The sequence below is a fragment of the Hesperophylax consimilis genome, unplaced genomic scaffold, assembly GCF_061612785.1.
Source record: "Hesperophylax consimilis isolate HC1 unplaced genomic scaffold, BYU_Hcon_1.0 scaffold_40, whole genome shotgun sequence".
NCBI classification, from domain to species: domain Eukaryota; kingdom Metazoa; phylum Arthropoda; class Insecta; order Trichoptera; family Limnephilidae; genus Hesperophylax; species Hesperophylax consimilis.
In genome coordinates this window covers 1,071,721-1,098,161 of record NW_028301270.1, presented here as the reverse complement: position 1 = coordinate 1,098,161, position 26,441 = coordinate 1,071,721, and the positions used below count along the sequence as shown (strand labels likewise).

At 34.4% G+C, this 26,441-nt stretch overlaps 1 protein-coding gene and 1 long non-coding RNA gene across 2 annotated transcripts in view; one reads left to right on the top strand and one right to left on the bottom strand.

Annotated features, from left to right (window-relative positions):
• The window catches only part of LOC149408981 (E3 SUMO-protein ligase ZBED1-like), a 52,624-nt gene extending 38,253 nt beyond the window's left edge, over positions 1 to 14,371 (top strand). Inside the window, exons 4-8 of the mRNA XM_089650266.1 lie at positions 9,690 to 9,868; positions 10,479 to 10,636; positions 10,874 to 11,067; positions 11,558 to 11,658; positions 12,642 to 14,371. Coding sequence (XP_089506392.1) covers positions 11,053 to 11,067; positions 11,558 to 11,658; positions 12,642 to 12,717 — 192 coding nt within the window. The 5' untranslated portion in view covers positions 9,690 to 9,868; positions 10,479 to 10,636; positions 10,874 to 11,052 and the 3' untranslated portion in view covers positions 12,718 to 14,371. The remainder of the gene's footprint in view (positions 1 to 9,689; positions 9,869 to 10,478; positions 10,637 to 10,873; positions 11,068 to 11,557; positions 11,659 to 12,641) is intronic.
• A 4,647-nt stretch (positions 14,372 to 19,018) lies between these two features.
• LOC149408980 (uncharacterized) lies at positions 19,019 to 23,610 on the bottom strand. Its single transcript, XR_016305318.1, has 6 exons — positions 23,388 to 23,610; positions 23,176 to 23,267; positions 22,302 to 22,409; positions 22,007 to 22,081; positions 21,561 to 21,713; positions 19,019 to 20,476 (listed from the first exon to the last, which is right to left on the bottom strand). It is a non-coding gene; the product is annotated as an uncharacterized LOC149408980 (long non-coding RNA).
• Positions 23,611 to 26,441: the final 2,831 nt, after the last annotated feature.

Genomic DNA, 26,441 nt, shown 5'->3' with positions numbered 1-26,441 from the left:
CACTCTTTCGCTATGTGCAACTTGATTACTTTGGGTTCTGATGGAAAATTTAAAAAAAAATAATTAATTATTCATTATTTTATTTTTTAAATTCTTTTTTTTTATATACGGGGGTACCCGGGTACTCGGTTACTCGGGTTAGGACCCCTAAAATGCATGTATATAAACTGCTATAAAATATTATACACTAGATGGACAAAGGTTTAAAATTAACTAGAGAAAATCGGTAAAGAAGTTCACTTTGAAAATAAAGTATCTGAAAGTATCTGAGGTGTCAGATACTAGTAAAAATGTATCTAGATACAGATACAGTTATAGAAATATAGCTAGATACAGATACACAAAAATGTATCTAGATACTTCACAACACTGGTTAGATGCAAGGTTATACAAATACCGTTTTGGACAACACACATTTGTTTAGAAGGAAATGTGGTGGGAATACGCAACTTCCCATCGCTTACTTAAACACATTTTCAACATTCTTATCTATTGAATTTGACTGTGCTGCCATGGTAGATGTCAGCACAGTACCATGGCCGGAAATATGATTCCCAGGGCCTCAACACTGCAAAATAGAAGGTGTGAAGCATACTTCCCTGTGCCCTTCAGGAAATCAGATATTTTTTTGTTGAAAATATTATTTTATATTTTTTACTGCCTACCAAACCAATAATTGAATGCATCGCCCGAATAACGTTGCAAACAACAAAAAATCGTAAAGTGATTTTTTGGTGGAATAATGTTCTTTATGTGTACACCTATCTATCCTACTCTTTCACATCATGAAAAAAAATCTATCTACCTCTTTTAGTAGCATCCAAAGTGCACTGGGGGGGAGCCAGTCTCAGTGGCAGGGGCATTTAACTAAGCTTTGGCCTCGAAACTCATTTGAAACCGCCACGCCCACCTCAAAATTCTTATAGAAAACGAATAATATGGCTAAAAGCTCAGATCTCATTGGTGAGAACAGAAGGATTGGTTTGATCTCTCGCTCTCTACCATAATGACTCGTGTAACAGAAAGAGATGACGGAATTTTGACAGTTTCAAATCATTCAAACAAAATGACAGTGGTTTATTTATACACGCGGGTTGTCATTTTCTGCCGAAATACTATCATTTCCGTCGAAAATATTGCGTGTTAATGTTGTTCGTGATAAAAATACAATATAAGCCAGTATAGTGTTAGCGAGTTACAAACATATTATATTCAACCTACCTACGTAAGTTCAAGTTTAAAGTGAATTAACAGTTTTAGGTTATTCGTTCGGTTTTTTGAACAATGCTTCATACTTGACATTATGTCTTCCTCCACAACGTATAAATGTTATTTATTATATCGATAAACTTATTCATGTTATTGATTAGTGTTATCCTGTATTATCTTATTGTTTTGGTGAAATTAAAGATTTTTTAACATATGTAACCATGAGTTCATGAGGCTGAAAAATGTCGGAATTCTTCGTCATACTGTCGGACAATCATGTTTTGGAAATTTTCTTCAGTGTTTTTGCAAATTTCTTGTCATTTTGGGTTTCTTCTTCTCAGATTTACAAGTTTCATCTCAAGGAAATGCACTGTAAAAGTTTATTTTCTTAGTCAGGCCCTTGGAAAACATTTCGACATTTTTCTGCTTCAAGGACATTTTTATTTTTAAAATATTTTTTTTGGGCTAGTGAATGAATGGAGTAGGCCGAGAGCAATTATATTGTCTATGGTTGCATCTTACTTTTAGATGACCTTGAGTTTTTTCTATCTTGTCTACTGCTCTTTTCCGCACGGTAGGTACTGCTTGTATATCTGTGGTTAAGTACTGTATAATTCTGTTGTATACAAAAAGCCCGAAGATATCGATCTAGAGAGTGGTATATTTATGCTCAGTGGAATAACGTTGCGCGAGCCGACATGCCGTCTGTACAGCAGGTAGTTTCGGTGTCTCCGCGTATTTTAAATAATATGAATAAAGGGAAAAAACGTAAAATTTCTTCTGAAAACTGGAAGGATAATAAACAGAAGGCATTAAGAAATTCGGGTAAACCTTATACAAGTCGTAAAGGCAAAGCGGTTAGCGGCAAATCGCCCCCAACACAGGTTAGTGGAATAACGTTACACTTATATTTCTTGTGTAAATAAGTTTTGTTTGGTTTTTTAGTACAAATTTCTTAAGTACTTTGTTTATTATTTACATTATCAAATATTAATATTTTTAAACAAAGTATCCACTTCATTATATTATATATTTTCAACACTGACATATTTCTATCTGAGAGATAAACAATTCCTTGTCCATTGTCAAGTTATTCAATATGTTTTTATTTATTTCTTATTGACATGTTTTTTTTTGACGTCTTACTGTTGTTGATAATATTGATTTAACTGTTTTTTTACAGGACTTTATGTGTAAATGTCGATACCCAGATTGTAAAACTATGACGTTGCATAAAAAAAAGGAACTTTTTGACCTTTTTTACACTAAAACATAAAATGAGCAGAGCCTTTTTTTGCAAAGCTGTATTGAAATGCTGGAGCCAAAACGAAGAATAGTACCCGAAAATGTATCGAAAAGACAAAGCTGTCAGCTTTGTCAAATACTTACCAGAAATCAACAGAAGCTTTTATGAAAACCTACCGGCTCAGTAAATGTATGCACTACAGTGGAAAAACGTTGCAAGTGGCAGCTTAAGCAACGTTATTCCACATTTTTTTTTGTTTTATGTCGATTATTTCCTTTATTTTAATGGTTTTTTAAAATATTTTTTCACATGTACCCTTGTTTATGTCTAAGTAATATAAAACTTATTTTAAAAATTGGATGTTTTCTAATAAAAAATCATTTAAAAAACGTTTTTTCTTGTTTCTGAAAAATCTTGTTTTTGTTGTTTGCAACGTTATTCGGGCGATACATTCAATTACTGTTTTTGTAGGGTTCTGTTATTTTTATTTATAGTAAAACATTGTGGCTTGTTTTCAGATTCTGAAACAAGTGAAGGCAGCCCTTCAATCCACCAGCCCACCTAAATGTGTGCTACGTTATTACGTCTTGGCAATCGGAGAAGCGAGCCACAACCACAGCAGAGACGCGGCCAAGATGACCCAAGAAATTCATCCTGACCTGATACAGGAGATCAACAGGCTTGTTGAAACTGGAGTTTCCTCAGTACGAGATGTGTCTCTATTGTTGGAGCAATTTATTAAACATAAATTTCAGGATGGGGCAGAACCTGATCGGCTCAATTCAGGATTTATCTGTCATGTTTTTAAAGGGGTTTGTTCCCTCAATGTTTATATTTCCTTTGTGTGGTGTAATGTATTATTTTCCATTAATAAAATAATATCAAATTTTTTTAATTTTTTTTTATTGGTTTTCAAGCTACAATCCCGTTAAACTGCAATAAAGCAGTTTGTCAACAGGATGTTAATGATCAATTACATACATACACACATAATATTATTACTATAACTATACAATTAACACACCTAAATTAATATAAACTATCTCTATTTAGTAACCATTGTTTCAGCATATATCTCAATCTATTTGTAGAATCGCAATTTTTTATATTAATGGGTAACATGTTAAGCATTTTTGGCACGTTAAATTCTAGGGTTCGCCCTCCGTATTTATTATTATATTTTGGAACAAGCATTCCTTCATTCTTTGTAAACCTTGTATTATATTCATTATCCACTTTCTTTTTATAATCAGACTCAGATATATGTTGAATCAATATTTTGTACCATAATAAGGCCTGCACCGGTAATATTGTTAAATTCCGATACAACAATGATATGTTTCGTCTCTGTGAAAAAATATGTTTTTGAGCTAATAACTTAACCATAGAATTTTGTACTGATTGCAGGTGGTTTAAATTAGTTTTACAAGAGTGACCCCAAGTAGTTAAACCATACCGTAAAGTTGATTCTGCGAGTGATAGGTAAATAATTTTTTAAATATTCACCGGAACGAAACATTTCAGTTTGTATATCCTACCCACTATCGCTCTCAGCCGCTTGCAAGTTTTGTTTATTTGTGTATCCCATTTGAAATGACAATCAACAGTCACCCCCAAATAAACGTATTCATTTACCAGTTCAATACTTTCACACATACAGGGCTGTAAAATGTTTTGATGAATACATATAAAGTTATGTGAAATTATTTTAGGCATGATCTGAAATGAAGCATGTGGAGACCGTATGTACATCAATTTAGTTTTCTTGGTATTAATGATTAGACCTGCGTCATGTGACCATTTTATCAGGGACGTAAACTCATGTTGCATATATTTAATCGCAATGGATAATTGTTCATCGGATATGACAAGAGCAGTGTCGTCAGCATATACAAAGTGTCTTACATATTTAAATATTTTTTTCATTATTGATACAAATATAATATAAAGGGTTGGACCCAAAATCGACCCCTGCGGGACTACAGCATAGATTTTTTTCCTCCAGCTCATTTTTTCTAATATATTTACACAGATATGTCTATTAAATAAATAATTTAAAAAAAAATTAAGTAGGTTACCTCTAATTCCAATTGCTTCTAAGATTTTTAATAATTTCTGTGGGTCAATTGTATCAAACGCTTTGGAGTTATCTATAAATAGTACTAAAACATGTCTTTTATGGTTTAATTCATTATTAACTCTTAAACCCTACCTGGGGTACTGGAGTACCCCCCTGGTGTTTAAAATATCAACAATTTTAACAATATTGCACTGTTACAAAAATCGCTCTAGCTAATCTACTCTCGATAATTGGCGCGTAAGTACGTCAGAAAGCCGTGACCGCCCGGCAAGTGCAGTCCCGTCCACAGGTGTTCCGGGGTACCCCAGTACCCCGTGGTAGGAATAGTGTTAATTCTTCCTTCGAGTTATACTTTAATTACTGAAGTTGTTTTTCGACATCTCTCTGGTAAGTTTACACATTATTTATGATTTACTTTATTTTGTGATAATGGTTAGGTAACAGTGTTGATAGGGAGGGCCTTCGCCCAATAACGAGACATTCATGGATTAATAATGTGTTATGAATGTAATGACAGTGTATGCAGTGTAATGAGATATGACAATTAACAATTGGTTCACGTCTATACCCACAGCCAAGAAATTACTGGAAAAAGGGATAACATTAGTTGGAACTGTAATGAAAAATAAACGATAAATTCCTCCGGTTTTCTTGGACACTAAAAATCGAGAGAAATGCACATCAAGGTTTGCCTACGACGGACCTCTCACACTTTTATCGTATTGTCCTCTGAAGTCAGCTAAAAATAAAATTGTAATCATGCTGTCCACCATGCATGACATCCCTGACAAGGATAATGAAGTGTACCTTCCAGAAATAATACATTTCTATAGTAAAACCAAATGCGGAGTGGATGTGTTCAACCAACTTTGTAAGAAGTACTCGACGTCCAGGAAGACCAAAAGGTGGCCCATGTATCTCTTCTACGGGTTGCTAAATGCTGTTGATGTCAACTCTTGGGTCTTATTCAAGCTGTCAACTAAAATTGATAAGGAGAAAATCACCAAGCGGCGTGAATTTCTAAGAGTTTGACAATGGCACTCATAAAGCCTCATATGAGAGCAAAATTACAAAGGCCAAGTTTACCCCGGGATTTCTGAGAAACTATACGTGCAGTCTTGAATATTTATATTGAAGACCATAGGCCGGTCCCTGATAATCCCAAACCTGGTCGCTGCTGCTTTTGTCCGCGCACATAGGACATAAAATCTTGATCTGTCTGTAACACTTGTCGCCGCCATATTTGTGCTGACCATCTTTACAAAATCAGTCCTTCATGTAAAGGCAAATATGTCTATTAGTTTTTATTGATAAATTTTATTGTCTTTTCATATTACTTTGCCATAATAAAAATAATATTTAAAGAAATATCAAAAACTTCTATTTTTTTTTTTTTTACGTGGGGTACTTCAGTACCCCGTGGTAGGAATAATTACATTCCCAGAGTGGTAGGGTTTAAGAGTTAATATAATTTGAAAAATCCTGTAATAAATTCTCTGTGCTTTTTTCTTTTGAAAGCCATATTGATTTTGGTCTATAATGCTAAATTTTTCTAAGTATATGAATCAATGAATTGCCCAACTTCCTTCATTGCTCACTTATCCTTCAACATACTATATGGCATCCAAATTTTCACATAGACTCCAAATAATGCTAGTTTTACTTTCCCATAGGTGTACTGTTTTGTAATGTAAAAAGATTAGATACTTTGAGTATATATATTATAGGCCTAGTACGAATCTGTACAAAAGTTGAACATAGGGCCTACCACAAGTCTTTTATTGTCCAAAATGAATTATATTTGCAGGAATTAGAATGTGGTTGCCATACCAAACAGTCTTTATTGAGGCTTTGGAATCGACTTTATGATATTGGCCATATAGTAATGTAATCTAACCAAATGAAATCACGGTGCAAGAATTGTATGAAACTAAAGATGAAAATTAGCTATCGGCTGCTCGGCAATATTCGGAAATGCTCGGCCGTGACGTCACAAAAAAAATCTGAGCGGAGAACCAATTTCAAATAAAGCGCCGAAACACTTCACTTCGGGTATGCTCGGATATGTTGGCCACGCCCCTTGTCGATTAGTCGCTGTGCATATAGCGACTCCCGGTATCTACGGGGTGCGCCTGTTCTCACATTGCCGGAGGATTGGGGGCGGAGCTACGAAGTTTGCCGAGTGAACACGAATGCTCAAAGCGGCTCGGAACTACGAAGTTTGCCGAGTGTACACGAAGGCTGGCAACAATCAACTTGATTTTGAATAATTTGTTTGAAGTCTTGAAGTTTGACTGTGGTTTGACGTTCGAAAATCTCTCAAGTATGAGGGAGATTTTGAGTTGAAAGAAACGAAACGCTGCATTCAATACTGAGTTGAAGGCTTCAGGGTTTTCATTCTCAACCAGAACCAGTTATGGTAGAAAAGGTATGTAGCCCTACCCTACTACAATCACAGAGCGTGCAGCGTCTAGCCCTGCCCTTTTGGCCAACATTAACTTATTTGTATTCCATTTTTTTTAACCTAACCTAACCTTCTACTTCCTGGTTACGAAACCATTACAAGGATAGGTTATTGTACTTTTTATTACTAACCTCCAACTTACCTAGCTCTGGTAGTTTGTATTGATATTTGAAGGTTATGTTTGTATTATTTAAGCTTTCTGCCAGAAGCCTGACCTCACAATTGTTATTTAATCTTATTTATTCTAGGTTTTCCGAATAAAATCACAAAGTAGAAGAAATTTGTGTTTAATCCGTGACTTATCCTGATATTCCTTTACGATAGGCCTACTTCACTAGTAACTCTTAAGATGCGCCCTTGAGGTGTTTTTGCACAAAAACGGCGCTATACAAGTCATCCAAGTATTATTATTATTTATTTATTATTTATCATTTAAACTTGAATGCACTACTTGTATTTTTATGACAAAGTGCCTTCTTCGATGTAATTGTTATGCAGTCTTATGGAGAAATAACAACCAACCAAGAAAGCCAAGTTCTCATTGTCACAGGTTTAAATTTGCCGGGCAGATATGAAGTGAAGTTCGGATTTCGTAGCTCCGCCCCCAATCCTCCGGCAATGTGAGAACAGGCGCACCCGGTATCTACTGTATCTAGTCACTAGGTCACTAGTATCCACTATCCACTTCTAGTATCTGCTAGTATCCAGGGGGGTATAACTCCGATACTTTTTTTGGTTTTTGATGACGTCGCTACAGCCCGACCAATGAAAAGCCGTCGTGGTTTGATCTCTCACTCTCTCTAGCATAAGACCCGTGAAACAGAAAGAGAGGCTACGTTCCACCTACCCGGAAATGCGGTATATTGGCAAATGGCGGACCGCTATCTAAAAACCCAGTATCGGTTTGTGTTTTAAATATTATCAAGTCCGCTGAAATGTATACGATATCAGTGAATGTTATTCTTTACGAAGTTCCGCGTGTCTTTGGCGACTCGGATCAAGTTGCATCATGGGATTCTTTAAGAAATATGTATTCATAACGTTACGAAACAAAATGGTGGTTGGATTAATTTTTTTCCTTTTTCGTCAGGTAAATATCCTTATTTAATGTTATTTTTTTGCTGTACCGAGTTGAAAATGAATATAACGTTACAATATATATTGATAAATGATTATTCAAATAGCTAACTCTTATCAAATGTCATTACAGGATTTAGAAACATCTCCACTGTATGCTATTCAATGGACACCTTCACGGGGCGTTGCGTGTTGATCTTCGGTTAAAAATACACCTAGGCGGTTTCATCGATGGTTATTGATGGCGTTTCTTGGACAGGTATGTAAAATGGCAGACGTGTGATAGTTTGACAATTGCCATTATCGCCGAGTCTGTAAAGTTTGCAATATATATTGATAAATTATACAAAATGCTCAACTGTATAAAATGTCATTTGTAGGGTTCTAAAACGTCTAAGCTGTCGAAATATAAGCCGTGATGACAGTGCAACGCTTTGACTTCTGAACAAAGGACAGCGCAGAATTCTGGCATCTTCTCAAGGTGAATATTATCATGTTATAATTAATTAATTAATGTCATTATTATAACGTAAATAAAAGCCTAACTTTCATCTATTGAAACATCTCTACTGTCTGCTTATTGCATATCCACCAATAATAAAAGAGAAAGCGTTCATTTTTTGCCTAGAATCATGCCGGATATATTCGCAGACACAACGGTTCCTTTAATCTTTACGTGCGCCAGTTTTCAGTATGACATAACTATAACATCTTGCTTTATTCACATTCAAATATTTCATAACACACCACATTTTTACCCATTAGTTTCGGGGAAAAAGCAACGTTTTGACACGCAGTCCGCTTCATTTACACGCAAGCATATGTATTTAATTATCAGAGTTGTGCCGTTTAGAAAGCCTCATGCTATTTATAGGAAAGGAACGAAACAACCGCAAATGGCTCGAAACGCCGTTTGCAGTTGTTGCGTTCCTTTTCTGGTTCGGTTCGGAGCTTATAATCACAGGGGCCCAACTACAAAAACTGGTGTTTTGAGTTAAGCTGGGTTTTGGTAATGCCATTATAATATTTATTAGTGACACGAAGCGGACCTTAAAGTTACAAAGTTTGTTTGCATAATTCTATTAGATAGTAAGTTGCATCATTGTAACATTTGAAAGTCAACACAATGCAATAAGATTAAAATACAAGACGCGTTGGACGCCATTGTAATATTTAAAATTCATAGCTATAAAATTCATGTTGAGCGTCAAATTGTATTATCATACAAAAGTTAAAACGCTATTAACACTCGAGACAAGAAAACATGAGGCGACTCTTTAATTATAATATTCAAATAACATATCTCAAGATCGTGCACTGTGTTCGTAGATGGCTAATAAACCCCTATGTTTAAATATATATGTTTAAACATAGGGTACAAGTAATATCTATTACAAAATGTATGTAATTAGTTCTGGCCCGCTATTTGATATTACATTTGAAACTTTGACAATCGCCATTAACGCCGATTCTGTAAATTTTGCACAATTCTTCTGATCATTTGTCTCTTATTGCAGATTTTTTTGTTGTACCAAGTTCAAAATGAATATAACATTAAAATACTATATATTAATGAATGAATTAACCATATGCATAATTTTTGTCGTTTGCAGGATGTCAAAACTTCTCTACCGTCTGCGTTTTTAAGTCCTCGAGAATGAATGAACTTCAGCCGGCGTTACTTTGAACTGGAACTAATTTCACAATCCTCTCTATGTCTTTCCAAAGGCGTGATGAAAATGATGACACTTCAACGCTTTGATATTTTAAAGTTACTAATCATCCATGAATGGTATAATTATGGAACTAATTACATAACTAGCTTGCCAGTTAATATATCTACTTGAATCGGAAACGATCAAGGTTTTTAATTGGACGGCCAATTTGTTCATTTAAAATTTGTTCACAGACCACCATAGGGGGGTCGGTCAGGTACCTACAGCTATTTGATTTAAATGAAAGCATTCACTTTATTTACATTCGAACATCAAATCGTAAATATGAAATTTGGCACAAACATCTTGCTTCATTCACATTCAAACATTTCATAACACACCACATTTTTACCCGTTAGTTTCGGGGTAAAAGCAACGTTTTGACACGCAGTCCGCTTCATTTACACGCAAGCATATGTATTTAATTATAAAATTAGGCAGATGCCTCTCGCATTACTTTCGGGCAAAAAGCAAAAGTGTTGAAACACATTCTTTTTAATCTATTGATTTCTTCACGTGGTAAAATACATACAGTGTGACTTGAACTAATCATTAAATTTGTCAAAACCCATCACTATTTGGGGAAACGAAATGAAATATAGTAGATTCATTAAAAAGAAAACTAGCGTCCCTTTCTTAATGATATTCTAAATTATATTTTAATGTTATTACATTCGTTATTTGCAGGATTCTACTGTATGGATACTTTAATGGATACTTTCACGGGACGTTGTGTTCAAGTGGATTTTAAAATCTAAAAAAATGGCGTCTACGCTTTTCCAAATTCGGTTAAAAATACACCTAGGCGATTTCATCGATGGTTTTTGGGAGCGTTTCTTGGACAGGTATGTACACGTATGATAATTGGGAACTTTTCAGAATGTTTTAGCGGCAGTGTTATAAATGATTATTAGTATTATGACATAAGACGACTGCATATTACGTGTAGTTTGTTCTGGCTGCTATTTGACATACATTTTAAAACTTTGACAATTGCCATTATCGCCGAGTCTGTAAATTTTGCAATATATATTAATAAAATGATACAAAATGCCTAACTGTTATTAAAATGTCATTTGCAGGGTTTTGAAAACGTCTTTGCAGTCTGCGTTTTTCAGTATTCGAGAAAGCCGAGTAATGACAGCCGGCGTTACGTTACTTACATACGTTACTGGCGTTGCTTCAGAAATATCGTCAAGTCGTGATGACCGTGCAACGCTTTGACTCGACGTTCTGAACAAAGGACAGCGCAGAATCCTCAATGCACTTTCTCAAGGTGAATATTATCATGTTCATACTATTATTATAACGTAAATAAAAGCCTATCTTTCATCTATTGAAACATCTCTACTGTCTGCTTATTGCAATTGACAATGGAGGAAATCTCCACCGGGCGTCGTGGAACTTCAGAAATATCTAAAAATATAAGTTTGAAATTAAAGTTGTCAGCCGGCTTTAAGCGTTTCTTGAACAGGTATACAATGGCACAAGTATGATGGTTGGGAATTATCAGATAATGTTTTACAAGAAAGTCACGTGAAATGATAAAAGAGAAAGCGTTCATTTTTTGCCTACAATCATGCCGGATATATTCGCAGACACAACGGTTCCTTTGATCTTTACGTGCGCCAGTTTTCAGTTTCAGTATGACATAACTTTTTCTATTATGACGTTTCTTTATCTTTTTGCTGTACCGAGTTGAAAATGAATATAACGTTACATATATATTAATATAATGGCTAACTGTTATCTAATGTAATTTGCAGGATTTAGAAACGTATTCTGCTGTCTGCGTTTTCCAATTGACGTTCAGCGCTTTGACTCGACATTCTGAACAAAGGACAGTGCAGAATTCTGGCACTTTCAGGTGAATAGTATCATGTTCATAATATTGCATTCGAACAACATCAAATAGTAAATATGAAATTTGGCACAAACATCTTGCTTCATTCACATTCAAACATTTCATAACACACCACATTTTAACCCGTTAGTTTTGGGCAAAAGGAAAAAGTGTTGACACGCAGTCCGCTACATCTACACGCAAGCATATGTATTTAATTATCAGAGTTGTGCCGTTTAGAAAGCCTCATGCTATTTATAGGAAAGGAACGAAACAACCGCAAATGGCTCGAAACGCCGTTTGCAGTTGTTGCGTTCCTTTTCTGGTTCGGTTCGGAGCTTATAATCACAGGGGCCCAACTACAAAAACTGGTGTTTTGAGTTAAGCTGGGTTTTGGTAATGCCATTATAATATTTATTAGTGACACGAAGCGGACCTTAAAGTTACAAAGTTTGTTTGCATAATTCTATTAGATAGTAAGTTACATCAGGCGTTTCAATTATTGACTATCATTGTAACATTTGAAAGTCAACACAATGCAATAAGATTAAAATACAAGACGCGTTGGACGCCATTGTAATATTTAAAATTCATAGCTATAAAATTCATGTTGAGCGTCAAATTATCATACAAAAGTTAAAACGCTAAACACTTGAGACAAGAAAACATGAGGCGACTCTTTAATTATAATATTCAAATAACATATCTCAAGATCGTGCACTGTGTTCGTAGATGGCTAATAAACCCCTATGTTTAAATATATATGTTTAAACATAGGGTACAAGTAATATCTATTACAAAATGTATGTAATTAGTTCTGGCCCGCTATTTGATATTACATTTGAAACTTTGACAATCGCCATTAACGCCGATTCTGTAAATTTTGCACAATTCTTCTGATCATTTGTCTCTTATTGCAGATTTTTTTGTTGTACCAAGTTAAAAACATTAAAATACTATATATTAATAAATGAATTAACAATATGCATAATTTTTTTCGTTTGCAGGATGTCAAAACCTTTCTCTACTCTCTGCGTTTTCAAGTCCTCGAGAATGAATGAACTTCAGCCGGCGTTACTTTGAACTGGAACTAATTTCACAATCCTCTCTATGTCTTTCCAAAGGCGTGATGAAAATGATGACACTTCAACGCTTTGATATTTTAAAGTTACTAATCATCCATGAATGGTATAATTATGGAACTAATTACATAACTAGCTTGCCAGTTAATATATCTACTTAAATCGGAAACGATCAAGGTTTTTAATTGGACGGCCAATTTGTTCATTTAAAATTTGTTCACAGACCACCATAGGGGGGTCGGTCAGGTACCTACAGCTATTTGATTTAAATGAAAGCATTCACTTTATTTACATTCGAACATCAAATCGTAAATATGAAATTTGGCACAAACATCTTGCTTCATTCACATTCAAACATTACACCACGCACCACATTTTTACCCATTACTTTCGGGCAAAAAGCAAAAGTGTTGAAACACATTCTTTGCTTCTCCATTTTTATCAGAGTTGTGCCGTTTAGAAAGCCTCATGCTATGTACACGAGCTGAACTTCGATTTATAGGAAAGGAAAGAAACAACCGCAAATGGCTCGAAACGCCGTTTCCTTCCTGGCTCGGTTCGCAAATCGGGAGCTTACATATTTAAACAACCTACAAATAATACAGAATAGACGTTTTAATCATGGAATGGAACATTACCAACTCCTCAAAGTTGCGTACCATCATGAAATAGTTTTACCGTCAAGTACGATTTGCCAAGATGTTATTAGCGCACTTTACGGACATTCTCATTCTGTAGCGATTCAAATTTATTCAGTGACAGAGCGATACTGTGTCCCAAAAATGTAGATGCACGTAAAATTAACGAAAAAGTCTTGCTTATGAAATGACAATTTAAATCGCAGGGTCAAACTTTTAATCAGATTGGTGTTTATTTACCAGAACCCGTCTTTACGCATGGGCAATTGTATGTAGCTTGCTCCAGAGTCATAACAATAAATTCATTAAAAATTCAAATAGTCGACGGAAGTCCTCAAGGTGTAAATCAGGCTGGAGTTTCAACCCAAAACATTGTTTACAGGTAAATTTTAGATTAGGTATTGTCGTTTCATATCTATTTAAACCAGTAAATTTAATCTATTTAAGACTAATCTTCCCATTTTAAATTTATTCGCAGGGTTAAATACATACAATGTGACTTGAACTTATCATTTGATGATAACGCAAACCTAAATTTGTCACTATTTGAGGGAACTGTTGATTTTTATCATTAGGAAAATTTAGTTTCAGATTAAATAGATTCCCAAAAGCATTTTAACTATTTTTATATTCTGTTTAAACTTTAAAAAGTAAAACAAGTTCAAACTCAAAATACTTATATCGAATCAGATTTAAAAAAAATAAATACACTTTAATGAAATTAAAACGTTGTTTGATTTTTACTTATTTCCAAAATCTGTTATTTTATTTTATTTATTTCATTCAAAAAACAGTGTTTTACATAAAAAGCATACTCTGCACATCTCACTAGGGCATTTCAATCGGTAGCTTGACATAGGTAAATAGGTTTGCTCAGCTAGATCAGTGAGCTAAATTAAAATGTATTTATGTAAGGTAAGTTTTTAGATTCTCACGGCCAAAAGCATTTTTGTTGTTTGTTTTTGGGGTGTTATGCCGTGTTGCGCTAACTCCTTCTTTAGCCGACGTTTCGGACAGCGTCGGCTTAAGATCAGCGTCGGCATAAGATCATAAAAAAATTATTTGTATTGCAAAGAGAACGTGTAGGCTTCAAAGAGCAGATCAAATGCGTCCCTAACCGAAATTGTAACCAAGAAATAAAAAATTTAAACATACCCGAAAACAAACATCCAGTACGGGTAGATCGTGGGTGTATTTATGTCTTTCAACATTCGTGGAGATGTCGTACAGTCGAACAGTGCAGTCCCATGAAGACACCAAAAGAAATTGGTTTGATTTGGGGGCAAATTTCACTGAAGAAATGGCATCTTCGGGACAGTTCTTCAGCTTAAACTCAATGCGAGATTCGGAAATAGTCATATTGAAATGATACAACAACAGATGTTAACAAATTCTCTCAGGACGACAAGGTTCCAACTCACAAAGTGCGGTCCTGCAAAAATGAGCTATAAGGTATCTTTCCTTACGGCACATTTTCTCAGGACGGCGCTTTGTAAGTTGAAAATCTGTCGTCCCAAGGCCGTCGTAAAAATAGCTTCAAATTACTAGAAATTTGAATTCCTTTACTTTAAAAGGAAAAACATTTTCAAACAATTATTGTGCTTTTCTACGACAGTGTTGAATGTTAACATTTCTCTGTTTATCAGAAAAATGAAAAACTTTGTTACATGTGAAGTATTTTTATTTTATTTCACTAATATGACAGAAACAATAATGATTATCAAACAAGAAACTATAAATATTCTTACACAAGGGAGCATCGTTTTTTCGTGTGGCGACTGAATTACTACCGCTGGGTCCTACAGGAACACTTGAATCTGAAAAAAAATTATCTTTTAGATCGAGGAAAGGAATGAAAAAAGATCTGCATAATGGATGAAGACATTTTCGAATATTTCCAAGTAACATAGAACAGATGTTTACCTTCATAATCTTCCTTAGTCCTTTTGGAAGAAGGATTCATATCTCGCAAGACGTAATAATATGGTCTTTGGTGACATCACACGGTCCTGTAATGTAGGGTCCTGGCGGAACATGATTTGCACCTGTATTTTCGTCACAACGGGTCCGATACTGTCGTAAATCCGGATAACTACCAATGCCGGGAAGATTTAAAGTCGGCAGTGCGGAACTTCGAAGTGATCCATTCGGCTTTTTGTTTCTGATGGAGAAATGGCAGCCACAAACGAATATAGGTTAAGATACGAATTCGATTCTACAGGCCCATTCGCCGAACCTGCGCTCCTCAAAGCTTCCGTGTTTTGGATATTTATGTCGAGTCGATTGTCTGTCAGTACATCCCTTCACACAACACGGCTTGATAACTTTACCTTCAGACATTTCACATATCAAACAACTCAAAACAACAATATGAACTGTCAAGATGGCGTCACATTCACATCCGTCACATCGTCACATGGTTTCAGGCATTTGACTTGGCGTCGTTATATAATGATACCACTATGCAAAAAAAAACATTTAGACATAAATTAAACCTATTACCCTAAAAATCGGGAAATTTCAAAACATCTTTCGTAAAATTTTAAAAAACAAAATCAACGATACCTGATCAATTCAGACCTGACGCTCGATAAAAATCAATCGTGTTTTTAATTTACGTTCCAGTAATGCGAAAAACGCAAAATTTTCGAGCAAAAAGGCGCAAGAAATTTTTTTTTATGATTTCGCGTTCGGGGTGCGTTCGATGTTGAATAAAAACATAAACGGTGAAGGAGAAAATGTTTTGCAGATCATCCCGATCGATGAAAACGAAACGTTGCGAAAATGCACCAAAATTTGGCCGTTTCGAAACCGCGCGCGTGGCAACACTCGTGATTTCTGAAAAATTCGGCCGAGAAACAAAAATTCCCAGATTTGGAAGCTCTGACGCAAATCGTTTTTTTGCCATAGTGGGGCAGTCCTGGCGGCGGGAGTGTGAACCTCGGTACTTTAGTATGGCGCGCCTCGAACGCTTCCAGTTCCCGCCGACAGAGTTCCGCTAATTTTCCCGCCGTACGAATCCGGCCGAGTTTCTAAAAAAGCTGGTTGAATCCTGTTCACGTTTTGGCACGCTGAATTGAACTTGAATTCTTTTCCCGCAGAGAGGCGTCTCGGTCTACTTTCGCTTGAAGCCTGAAACAAATGAAAGGCAACTTTTTTCAAGCACACGAAAACGAACCTAGTGTCCTATGCGACTTTAGGTGCGAGTGGTCGAGTTTCGCCTAATTTTAAGCGACCAAATAAAACAAAGAAACTGCGTATTACTATATGTACTAGCTTTTTGCCCGTTGCAGGCAACTGATTGGTAAAAATTAATCGCGCGGTGTAGTATTTGAATGTAGATGAGGCGAGGGTGTGGGACTGCAGATTTTTAAGTAATGTAAATTTCCCCTTAAATAACGCCTGCTCGCGTCCCCTTAAGAGTTACATCCCAGTTTTCAAATAGTATGTGGGCTACGCTAGGTTTGTATAGACTGGTTTGTGATTTAATTCTAATACCTATTTTCTGTAACAAAAAATTGCCCCTTTAATAACGCCTGCTCGCGTCCCCTTAAGAGTTATATCCCAGTTTTCAAGTAGTTTGTGGGCTACGCTAGGTTTGTATAGACTGGTTTGTGATTTGATTCAAATACCTATTTTTCATGTTCTAAGCTAACCTCACCTAAACTACATCACATTTTATTCTATTTGGTTGTTATTCGGGTTATTTAATTTAATTATATGTTGATTATTTGTTATAATTGTTACATTGACTTACGTATTAATATGGATTAATTATACACGATGATATTATTTATTTTATATGGCAATACTTAATTTTTTTTGGTTGGCAGCAGTGTCTATGAAATATTTTGTATCGCGTAATTGACTATGAACGAAATTAAAATTAAAAGTGCGTATTTTTCCGTCTCCCCCGAATAATAAATCATGTTTTGAATTAATAAAGCTAAATCCATTTATTTGAAAGTGAAATATTGCGTATTAAGAGTGAAGCTGAGTGTGAGCAAAAATGTTTATAAATGTAATATCGTAATATGTATGTTTGCATGTGCATGAAGCATTGAGTGTGTGCCCACAAATTTATTCAAATATATGTATGTTTGAATGTATGTGCCTAAAATGAGCTTTTCGCCCGTTGCAGGCAACTAATGGGTAAATGTACTAAGCCATTTGATGTTTGGGTGTAGATGAGACGAAGAGTGTGGGACTACAAAATTAAAGAAAGAAATATACTGATCATTTTTTCACTACGGGGCGACAGTACCCATATTTAAAAACTTTTAACTGAAAAAAGTTTATTTAAAAAAACAAAAACAATTGAATAAACCGTTTTTAATAGTAAATTACTTTCCCAAACGTCTATGCTCCTGGTAGATTACAGCGTCACCGAGCTAATTTTTCGCAGAAATGGCTTTATAAGAATTATCATTAATTTAATTAAAAAAAATATATATATGCAAAACGAAATATGTTACCTACTGGTTAAAAAAATAAAGGGATCATGCTATGTATGAATGGCTCCCGGGGCGACGGTTCTCATGACCGCCACCCTAAATTAAATAATTATTATTAATCGCGAAATGCAAAAACCTTTAATAAAAAAAATCGTTACTTCAACCTACTTAATATTTATAACGCAAAAAAATTATTCGTTTAAAAAAAAATCAGAATGTGGATGAAGCATTACCTATGTTATTTTTGATTATTAAATGAAAAATCTTTATCATTGTATGTGGACCCAATTTATTGGAAAACGTTTTTAAGTTTGATTAGCCTTAAATATTTTTTTCAAAACACTGGTTGTTCAGCGATCATCGATCTATTTTTTCATCGATCTGTGGTTTACATATGTCATTTGAACTGACATTCGATGTTAAAATATATGCATTATTTTGCAGGTTAAAAGTTAATGCTGATTAATTTGCTAAGAAATTCGAATTTTAATATGACATAACACCGGAAAATTGGAAATTTTATATCTATTATGAACCCACAATAAAGATAAACGGAACATAAATGATATTTTTTTTGATAATTTAAGTCCAATGAAGTTCGATAATTTAAATGTTGGTCTGTTAAATTTTGTAAGAGATATTACTTGTGGGTTAATAAACCCCTATGTTTAAATATATATGTTCAAGTATATTTTATAATCATCTTGGTGATCTGACGTGACAACTGAGCAATACAAAATCTAATATTTTTGAAAATATTTTGATGCTTTCATCAAATTCTGCGAGTAGAACATAATTTTAATGTCAATGAGATACCTTCAGATACTACTTACTGCATCCCCAAAGATGCCATAAGCCCCGAGGGAAATTATTTTCATTCAGGCCTTCTGTGCATTTAGTGTAAAAAGATAGAAAAAATTCTGCAACTTTGACTTATGGCACTTCAAAATCATCTGTACAGTTTGACGCAGTTTGTTGAAAGTCCACTCCATGAAATTATTTATAATAACTGTAATGTCAACATAATGGAAATTTTAACATATTATAAAACTGCTCATCTTGATACAGAAATGCCCTAGTGAGATGTGCATAGTATGCTTTTTATTTAAAAACTTTTTTTGAATGAAATAAATAAAATAAAATAACAGATTTTGGAAATAAGTAAAAATCAAACAACGTTTTAATTTCATTAAAGTGTATTTATTTTTTTAAAATCTGATTCGATAAAAGTAATATGGGAAGAACCAGAAAGAAACCCATATATAGCATATTAATTGCGTTTCATATATTCATATTTCATGTCAAATAAACAACTTATAAACAACTTTTGAGTTTGAACTTGTTTTACTTTTTAAAGTTTAAACAGAATATAAAAATAGTTAAAATGCTTTTGGGAATCTATTTAATCTGAAACTAAATTTTCCTAATGATAAAAATCAACAGTTCCCTCAAATAGTGACAAATTTAGGTTTACGTTATCATCAAATGATAAGTTCAAGTGACACTGTATGTATTTAACCCTGCGAATAAATTTAAAATGGGAAGATTAGTCTTAAATAGATTAAATTTACTGGTTTAAATAGATATGAAACGACAATACCTAATCTAAAATTTACCTGTAAACAATGTTTTGGGTTGTAACTCCAGCCTGATTTACACCTTGAGGACTTCCGTCGACTATTTGAATTTTTAATGAATTTATTGTTATGACTCTGGAGCAAGCTACATACAATTGCCCATGCGTAAAGACGGGTTCTGGTAAATAAACACCAATCTGATTAAAAGTTTGACCCTGCGATTTATTAATTGTTATTTCATAAGCAAGACTTTTTCGTTAATTTTACGTGCATCTACATTTTTGGGACACAGTATCGCTCTGTCACTGAATAAATTTGAATCGCTACAGAATGAGAATCTCCGTAAAGTGCGCTAATAACATCTTGGCAAATCGTACTTGACGGTAAAACTATTTCATGATGGTACGCAACTTTGAGGAGTTGGTAATGTTCCATTCCATGATTAAAACGTCTATTCTGTATTATTTGTAGGTTGTTTAAATACGTAAGCTCCCGATTTGCGAACCGAGCCAGGAAAGAAACGGCGTTTTGAGCCATTTGCGGTTGTTTCTTTCCTTTCCTATAAATCGAAGTTCAGCTCGTGTACATAGCATGAGGCTTTCTAAACGGCACAACTCTGATAAAAATGGAGAAGCAAAGAATGTGTTTCAACACTTTTGTTATGTTGTGTTATGAAATGTTTGAATGTGAATGAAGCAAGATGTTTGTGCCAAATTTCATATTTACGATTTGATGTTCGAATGTAAATAAAGTGAATGCTTTCATTTAAATCAAATAGCTGTAGGTACCTGACCCACCCCCCTGTGGTCTGTGAACAAATTTTAAATGAACAAATTGGCCGTCCAATTAAAAACCTTGATCGTTTCCGATTTAAGTAGATATATTAACTGGCAAGCTAGTTATGTAATTAGTTCCATAATTATACCATTCATGGATGATTAGTAACTTTAAAATATCAAAGCGTTGAAGTGTCATCATTTTCATCACGCCTTTGGAAAGACATAGAGAGGATTGTGAAATTAGTTCCAGTTCAAAGTAACGCCGGCTGAAGTTCATTCATTCTCGAGGACTTGAAAACGCAGACAGACATCCTGCAAACGACAAAAATTATGCATATGGTTAATTAATTCATTAATATATAGTATTTTAATGTTATATATTCATTTTTAACTTGGTACAACAAAAAAACCTGCAATAAGAGACAAATGATCAGAAGAATTGAGCAAAATTTACAGAATCGGCGTTAATGGCGATTGTCAAAGTTTCAAATGTAATATCAAATAGCGGGCCAGAACTAATTACATACATTTTGTAATAGATATTACTTGTACCCTATGTTTAAACATATATATTTAAACATAGGGGTTTATTAGCCATCTACGAACACAGTGCACGATCTTGAGATATGTTATTTGAATATTATAATTAAAGAGTCGCCTCATGTTTTCTTGTCTCAAGTGTAGCGTTTTAACTTTTGTATGATAATTTGACGCTCAACATGAATTTTATAGCTATGAATTTTAAATATTACAATGGCGTCCAACGCGTCTTGTATTTTAATCTTATTGCATTGTGTTGACTTTCAAATGTTACAATGATAGTCAATAATTGAAACGCCTGATGTAACTTACTATCTAATAGAATTATGCAAACAAACTTTGTAACTTTAAGGTCCGCTTCGTGTCACTAATAAATATTATAATGGCATTACCAAAACCCAGCTTAACTCAAAACACCAGTTTTTGTAGTTGGGCCCCTGTGATTATAAGCTCCGAACCGAACCAGAAAAGGAACGCAACAACTGCAAACGGCGTTTCGAGCCATTTGCGGTTGTTTCGTTCCTTTCCTATAAATAGCATGAGGCTTTCTAAACGGCACAACTCTGATAATTAAATACATATGCTTGCGTGTAAATGAAGCGGACTGCGTGTCAAAACGTTGCTTTTTCCCCGAAACTAATGGGTAAAAATGTGGTGTGAATAAAGCAAGATGTTATAGTTATGTCATACTGAAAACTGGCGCACGTAAAGATTAAAGGAACCGTTGTGTCTGCGAATATATCCGGCATGATTGTAGGCAAAAAATGAACGCTTTCTCTTTTATCATTTCACGTGACTGTCTTGTAAAACATTATCTGAAAATTCCCAAATATCATACTTGTGCAATTGTATATACCTGTTCAAGAATCGCTTAAAACCGGTTGCGATTGCAAAGAATGAGCCTTCAAAATCAACGATGAATTAGCGCCCAGGTGTAATTTTAATCGTATCCAAAGAGCTTGAAGAACGGAATCAAACACTTCTCAGGTCACGTTCGTGGAAGAACGACCTGCAGAATAGAAAAGAGACGATTGATTAGAAGAAATGAGCAAAATTTACAGACTCGGCGATAATGGCGATTGTCAAAGTTTCAAATGTTATGTCAAATAGCAGCCAGAACTAACTACACATAATATGCAGATGTCTTATGTCAATACTAATATGTAATAATTTATAACACAGCCGCTCGTGTCAAGAGAAGTTGCGTTACTTTTCAAATATCGCTTCAATAATTATCTAGAAAGAAGAAACATTTCAATAATTGTGCTAGAAATTTATAAATCTATAAATAATAATATTTACCTCGAGAAAGCGTCAAAATTCTACGCTGTCCTTTGTTCAGATTGTCGAGGCTGGTAAATTTGACGGTTTGACGTCCTGTAAATGTCAAAAATTATATTAATGTATAGTATTATAATGATATTCACTTTTAGCTTGGTACAACAAAAAGATCTGCAGAGAAACGCTCGTTTAATGATTAATTTTGTGAAGATATCCATCGTCAATTACAAAAAGCAGACAGTTAAGACGTTTCAGTAGATAAAAGTTGGGCTTTTATTTATGTAACAGTAATATTATGAACAAATTGTTATATTACCTCGAGAAACCGACATAATTCTGCGATGTGTAATCGCCAACCGTCATCATTCTCCTTTGTTCAGAACGTCGAGGCTTCAAAGCGTCATCGTAGAGAAGTTTCAATAACCTGCAAATGATATTTGATAAAACTTAGGCATATTGTATATAGTATTATAATTTTATATTCACTTTTAACTTGGTTCTACAAAAAGATCTGCCGAGAAACGCTCGTTTAATGATTAATTTTGTGAAGATATCCATCGTCAATTACATCGTCAATTACAGGCTAAAGAAAAGATAATTTACCAACTACTAATACCAAAAACCAACACATCCTTTGGACAAAAACACTACAGATTCCAGGCTATAAAACTATTCAATTCACTTCCAACACAATATAAAACATCTAATCTTACAGAATACAAAAAACACATATGGAACTGGCTACAATCCTGTTAATACTTAATTTTTTATATTTCACTTTTTTGGAATAACTATGGAAAAACTACTGTTATAACTATGGAAAAATCGATTTTATATTTTAATTTTTAATGTTTCTCTGTGTAACCAACTCCACTGTATTGTTTTAGAATTATATAACTTTACAATTGAAAAAGTCCTCCACAACACAGGTGAACTCCTAGCGTGGAGGACAATATACTATACCATTGTTTAACAAATATATTAAAGCATAAATAAAAAAAAAAAAAAAAAAAAAAAAAAAAAAATTAATGTAATCTGAAACTCGAAGCCGGCTGCGTTTGCAAAGAATGCTCTCGTGCGATGATTAAACGTTTGACGTTGCGATTTATTTAACGTCATCCAGCGAGCAAGTTCAACTGAAAACTTGTAAAACATTCTGAAAAATTCCCAACTATCATACGTGTACATACCTGTCCAAGAAACGCCATCAATAACCATCGATGAAATCGCCTAGGTGTATTTTTAACCGAAAATCCGCATACAGTGGAGATGTTTCTAAATCCTGTAATGACATTTGATAAGAGTTAGCTATTTGAATAATCATTTATTAATATATATTGTAACGTTATATTCATTTTCAACTCGGTACAGCAAAAAAATAACATTAAATAAGAATATTTACCTGACGAAAAAGGAAAACAATTAATCCAACCACCATGTTTTTTTCGTCACGTTATGAATCCATATTTCTTAAAGAATCCCATGATCACACTCGTCGATGACACACAGAACTTCATTATACAGAATAACATCGACTAACATCGACTAATATCGTGTCCATTTCAGCGGACTTGATAATATTTAAAACACAAACCGATAGTGGGTTTTTAGAAAGCAGCCGCCATTTGCCAAAATACCACGTGATATGGCGTCTTAATATAATGATACCACTATGCAAAGAAAAACATTTAAGACATAAATTAAACCTATTACCCTAAAAATCGGGAAATTTCAAAACATCTTTCGTAAAATTTAAAAAACAAAATCAACGATACCTGATCAATTCAGACCCGACGCTCGATAAAAATCAATCGTGTTTTTAATTTACGTTCCAGTAATGCGAAAAACGCAAAATTTTCGAGCGAAAAGGCGCAAGAAATTTTTTTTTAATGATTTCGCGTTCGGGGTGCGTTCGATGTTGAATAAAAACATAAACGGTGGAGGAGAAAATGTTTTGCAGATAATCCCGATCGATGAAAACGAAACGTTGCGAAAATGCACCAAAATTTGGCCGTTTCGAAACCGCGCGCGTGGCAACACTCGGATTTCTGCAAAATTCGGCAGACCACGTGGTACGATTCCCAGATTTGGAAGCTCTGACGCAAATCGTTTTTTTGCCATAGTGGGGCAGTCCTGGCGGCGGGAGAGTGAACCTCGGTACTTGAGCATGGCGCGCCTCGAACGTTTCCAGTTTCTGTCGACAGAGTTCCTCTAATTTTCCAGCCGTAGAGTTTCCAAATAAAAAAACTGACTGCTGTTTCACGTTTTTACACGCAAAATTGAACTCGAATTCTATGCAAACAGAGAGACGTCTCGGTCTACTTTCGCTTGAAGCCTGAAACAAATGAAAGGCAACTTTTTTCAAGCACACGAAAACGAACCTAGTGTCCTATGCGACTTTAGGTGCGAGTGGTCGATTTTCGCCTAATTTTAAGCGACCAAATAAAACAAAGAAACTGCGTATTACTGTATATATATACTAGCTTTTTGCCCGTTGCAGGCAACTGATGGGTAAAAATTAATCGCGCGGTGTAGTATTTGAATGTAGATGAGGCGAGGGTGTGGGACTGCAAATTTTTAAGTGACATATATTGCCCCTTAAATAACGCCTGCTCGCGTCCCCTTAAGAGTTACATCCCAGTTTTCAAATAGTATGTGGGCTACGCTAGGTTTGTATAGACTGGTTTGTGATTTAATTCTAATACCTATTTTCTGTAACAAAAAATTGCCCCTTTAATAACGCCTGCTCGCGTCCCCTTAAGAGTTATATCCCAGTTTTCAAGTAGTTTGTGGGCTACGCTAGGTTTGTATAGACTGGTTTGTGATTTGATTCAAATACCTATTTTTCATGTTCTAAGCTAACCTCACCTAAACTACATCACATTTTATTCTATTTGGTTGTTATTCGGGTTATTTTATTTAATTATATGTTGATTATTTGTTATAATTGTTACATTGACTTACGTATTAATATGGATTAATTATACACGATGATATTATTTATTTTATATGGCAATACTTAATTTTTTTTGGTTGGCAGCAGTGTCTATGAAATATTTTGTATCGCGTAATTGACTATGAACGAAATTAAAATTAAAAGTGCGTATTTTTCCGTCTCCCCCGAATAATAAATCATGTTTTGAATTAATAAAGCTAAATCCATTTATTTGAAAGTGAAATATTGCGTATTAAGAGTGAAGCTGAGTGTGAGCAAAAATGTTTATAAATGTAATATGTATGTTTGCATAGGCATGAAGCATTGAGTGTGTGCCCACAAATTTATTCAAATATATGTATGTTTGAATGTATGTGCCTAAAATTAGCTTTTCGCCCGTTGCAGGCAACTAATGGGTAAATGTACTAAGCCATTTGATGTTTGGGTGTAGATAAGACGAAGAGTGTGGGACTACAAAATTAAAGAAAGAAATATACTGATCATTTTTTCACTACGGGGCGACAGTACCCATATTTAAAAACTTTTAACTGAAATAAGTTTATTTAAAAAAACAAAAACAATTGAATAAACCGTTTTTAATAGTAAATTACTTTCCCAAACGTCTATGCTCCTGGTAGATTACAGCGTCACCGAGCTAATTTTTCGCAGAAATGGCTTTATAAGAATTATCATTAATTTAATTAAAAAATATATATATATGCAAAACGAAATATGTTACCTACTGGTTAAAAAAATAAAGGGATCATGCTATGTATGAATGGCTCCCGGGGCGACGGTTCTCATGACCGCCACCCTAAATTAAATGATTATTATTAATCGCGAAATGCAAAAACCTTTAATAAAAAAAAATCGTTACTTCAACCTACTTAATATTTATAACGCAAAAAAATTATTCCTTTTAAAAAAAAATCAGAATGTGAATGAAGCATTACAGTGAATCCAGCATGTCTAGAAATGTATTAAATTGGAACTAAATTTTTCATTACTATGGCAACACCGAATTAGTTGCTTTGTCTATGACGTTTCGTATGTCTGTCATGTTATGGTCATGTTGCTCCGATTTACTGTCTTAAATCCGTGTATGATCCGCTCATTTAATAATTATTTTTTCATTGTTTGCCTGTATATTGTTTGAATTTAATTAAAATGAACAAACCGATACGTAGTGGTGCAAGAGAAGTTATATACAGCGTTTTTCAACGCTGCCTAGCCGAATATCGCGCGAAGATGCTCCTATCTAATTTAGAAGATGTTTACAAACGAACTGCAGAAATGACTGGTACGTAGTATAGTTTTTTTAATAAATTTCATTAGTATTAGAAGATTTATGCCAATTTTCGAGCGATTATAACCGTTACAATCTGATTTGAGGTTATGCTTAACAATCCGAATTTGACATTTCCTTTTGACAGTTCATATGAGGCCACAGGAAAAAGGGAATAACTCAATTAAAAAAAAAATTTGCAACTTCTTTAAACTCATAGAAAAGTAACTTTTTTC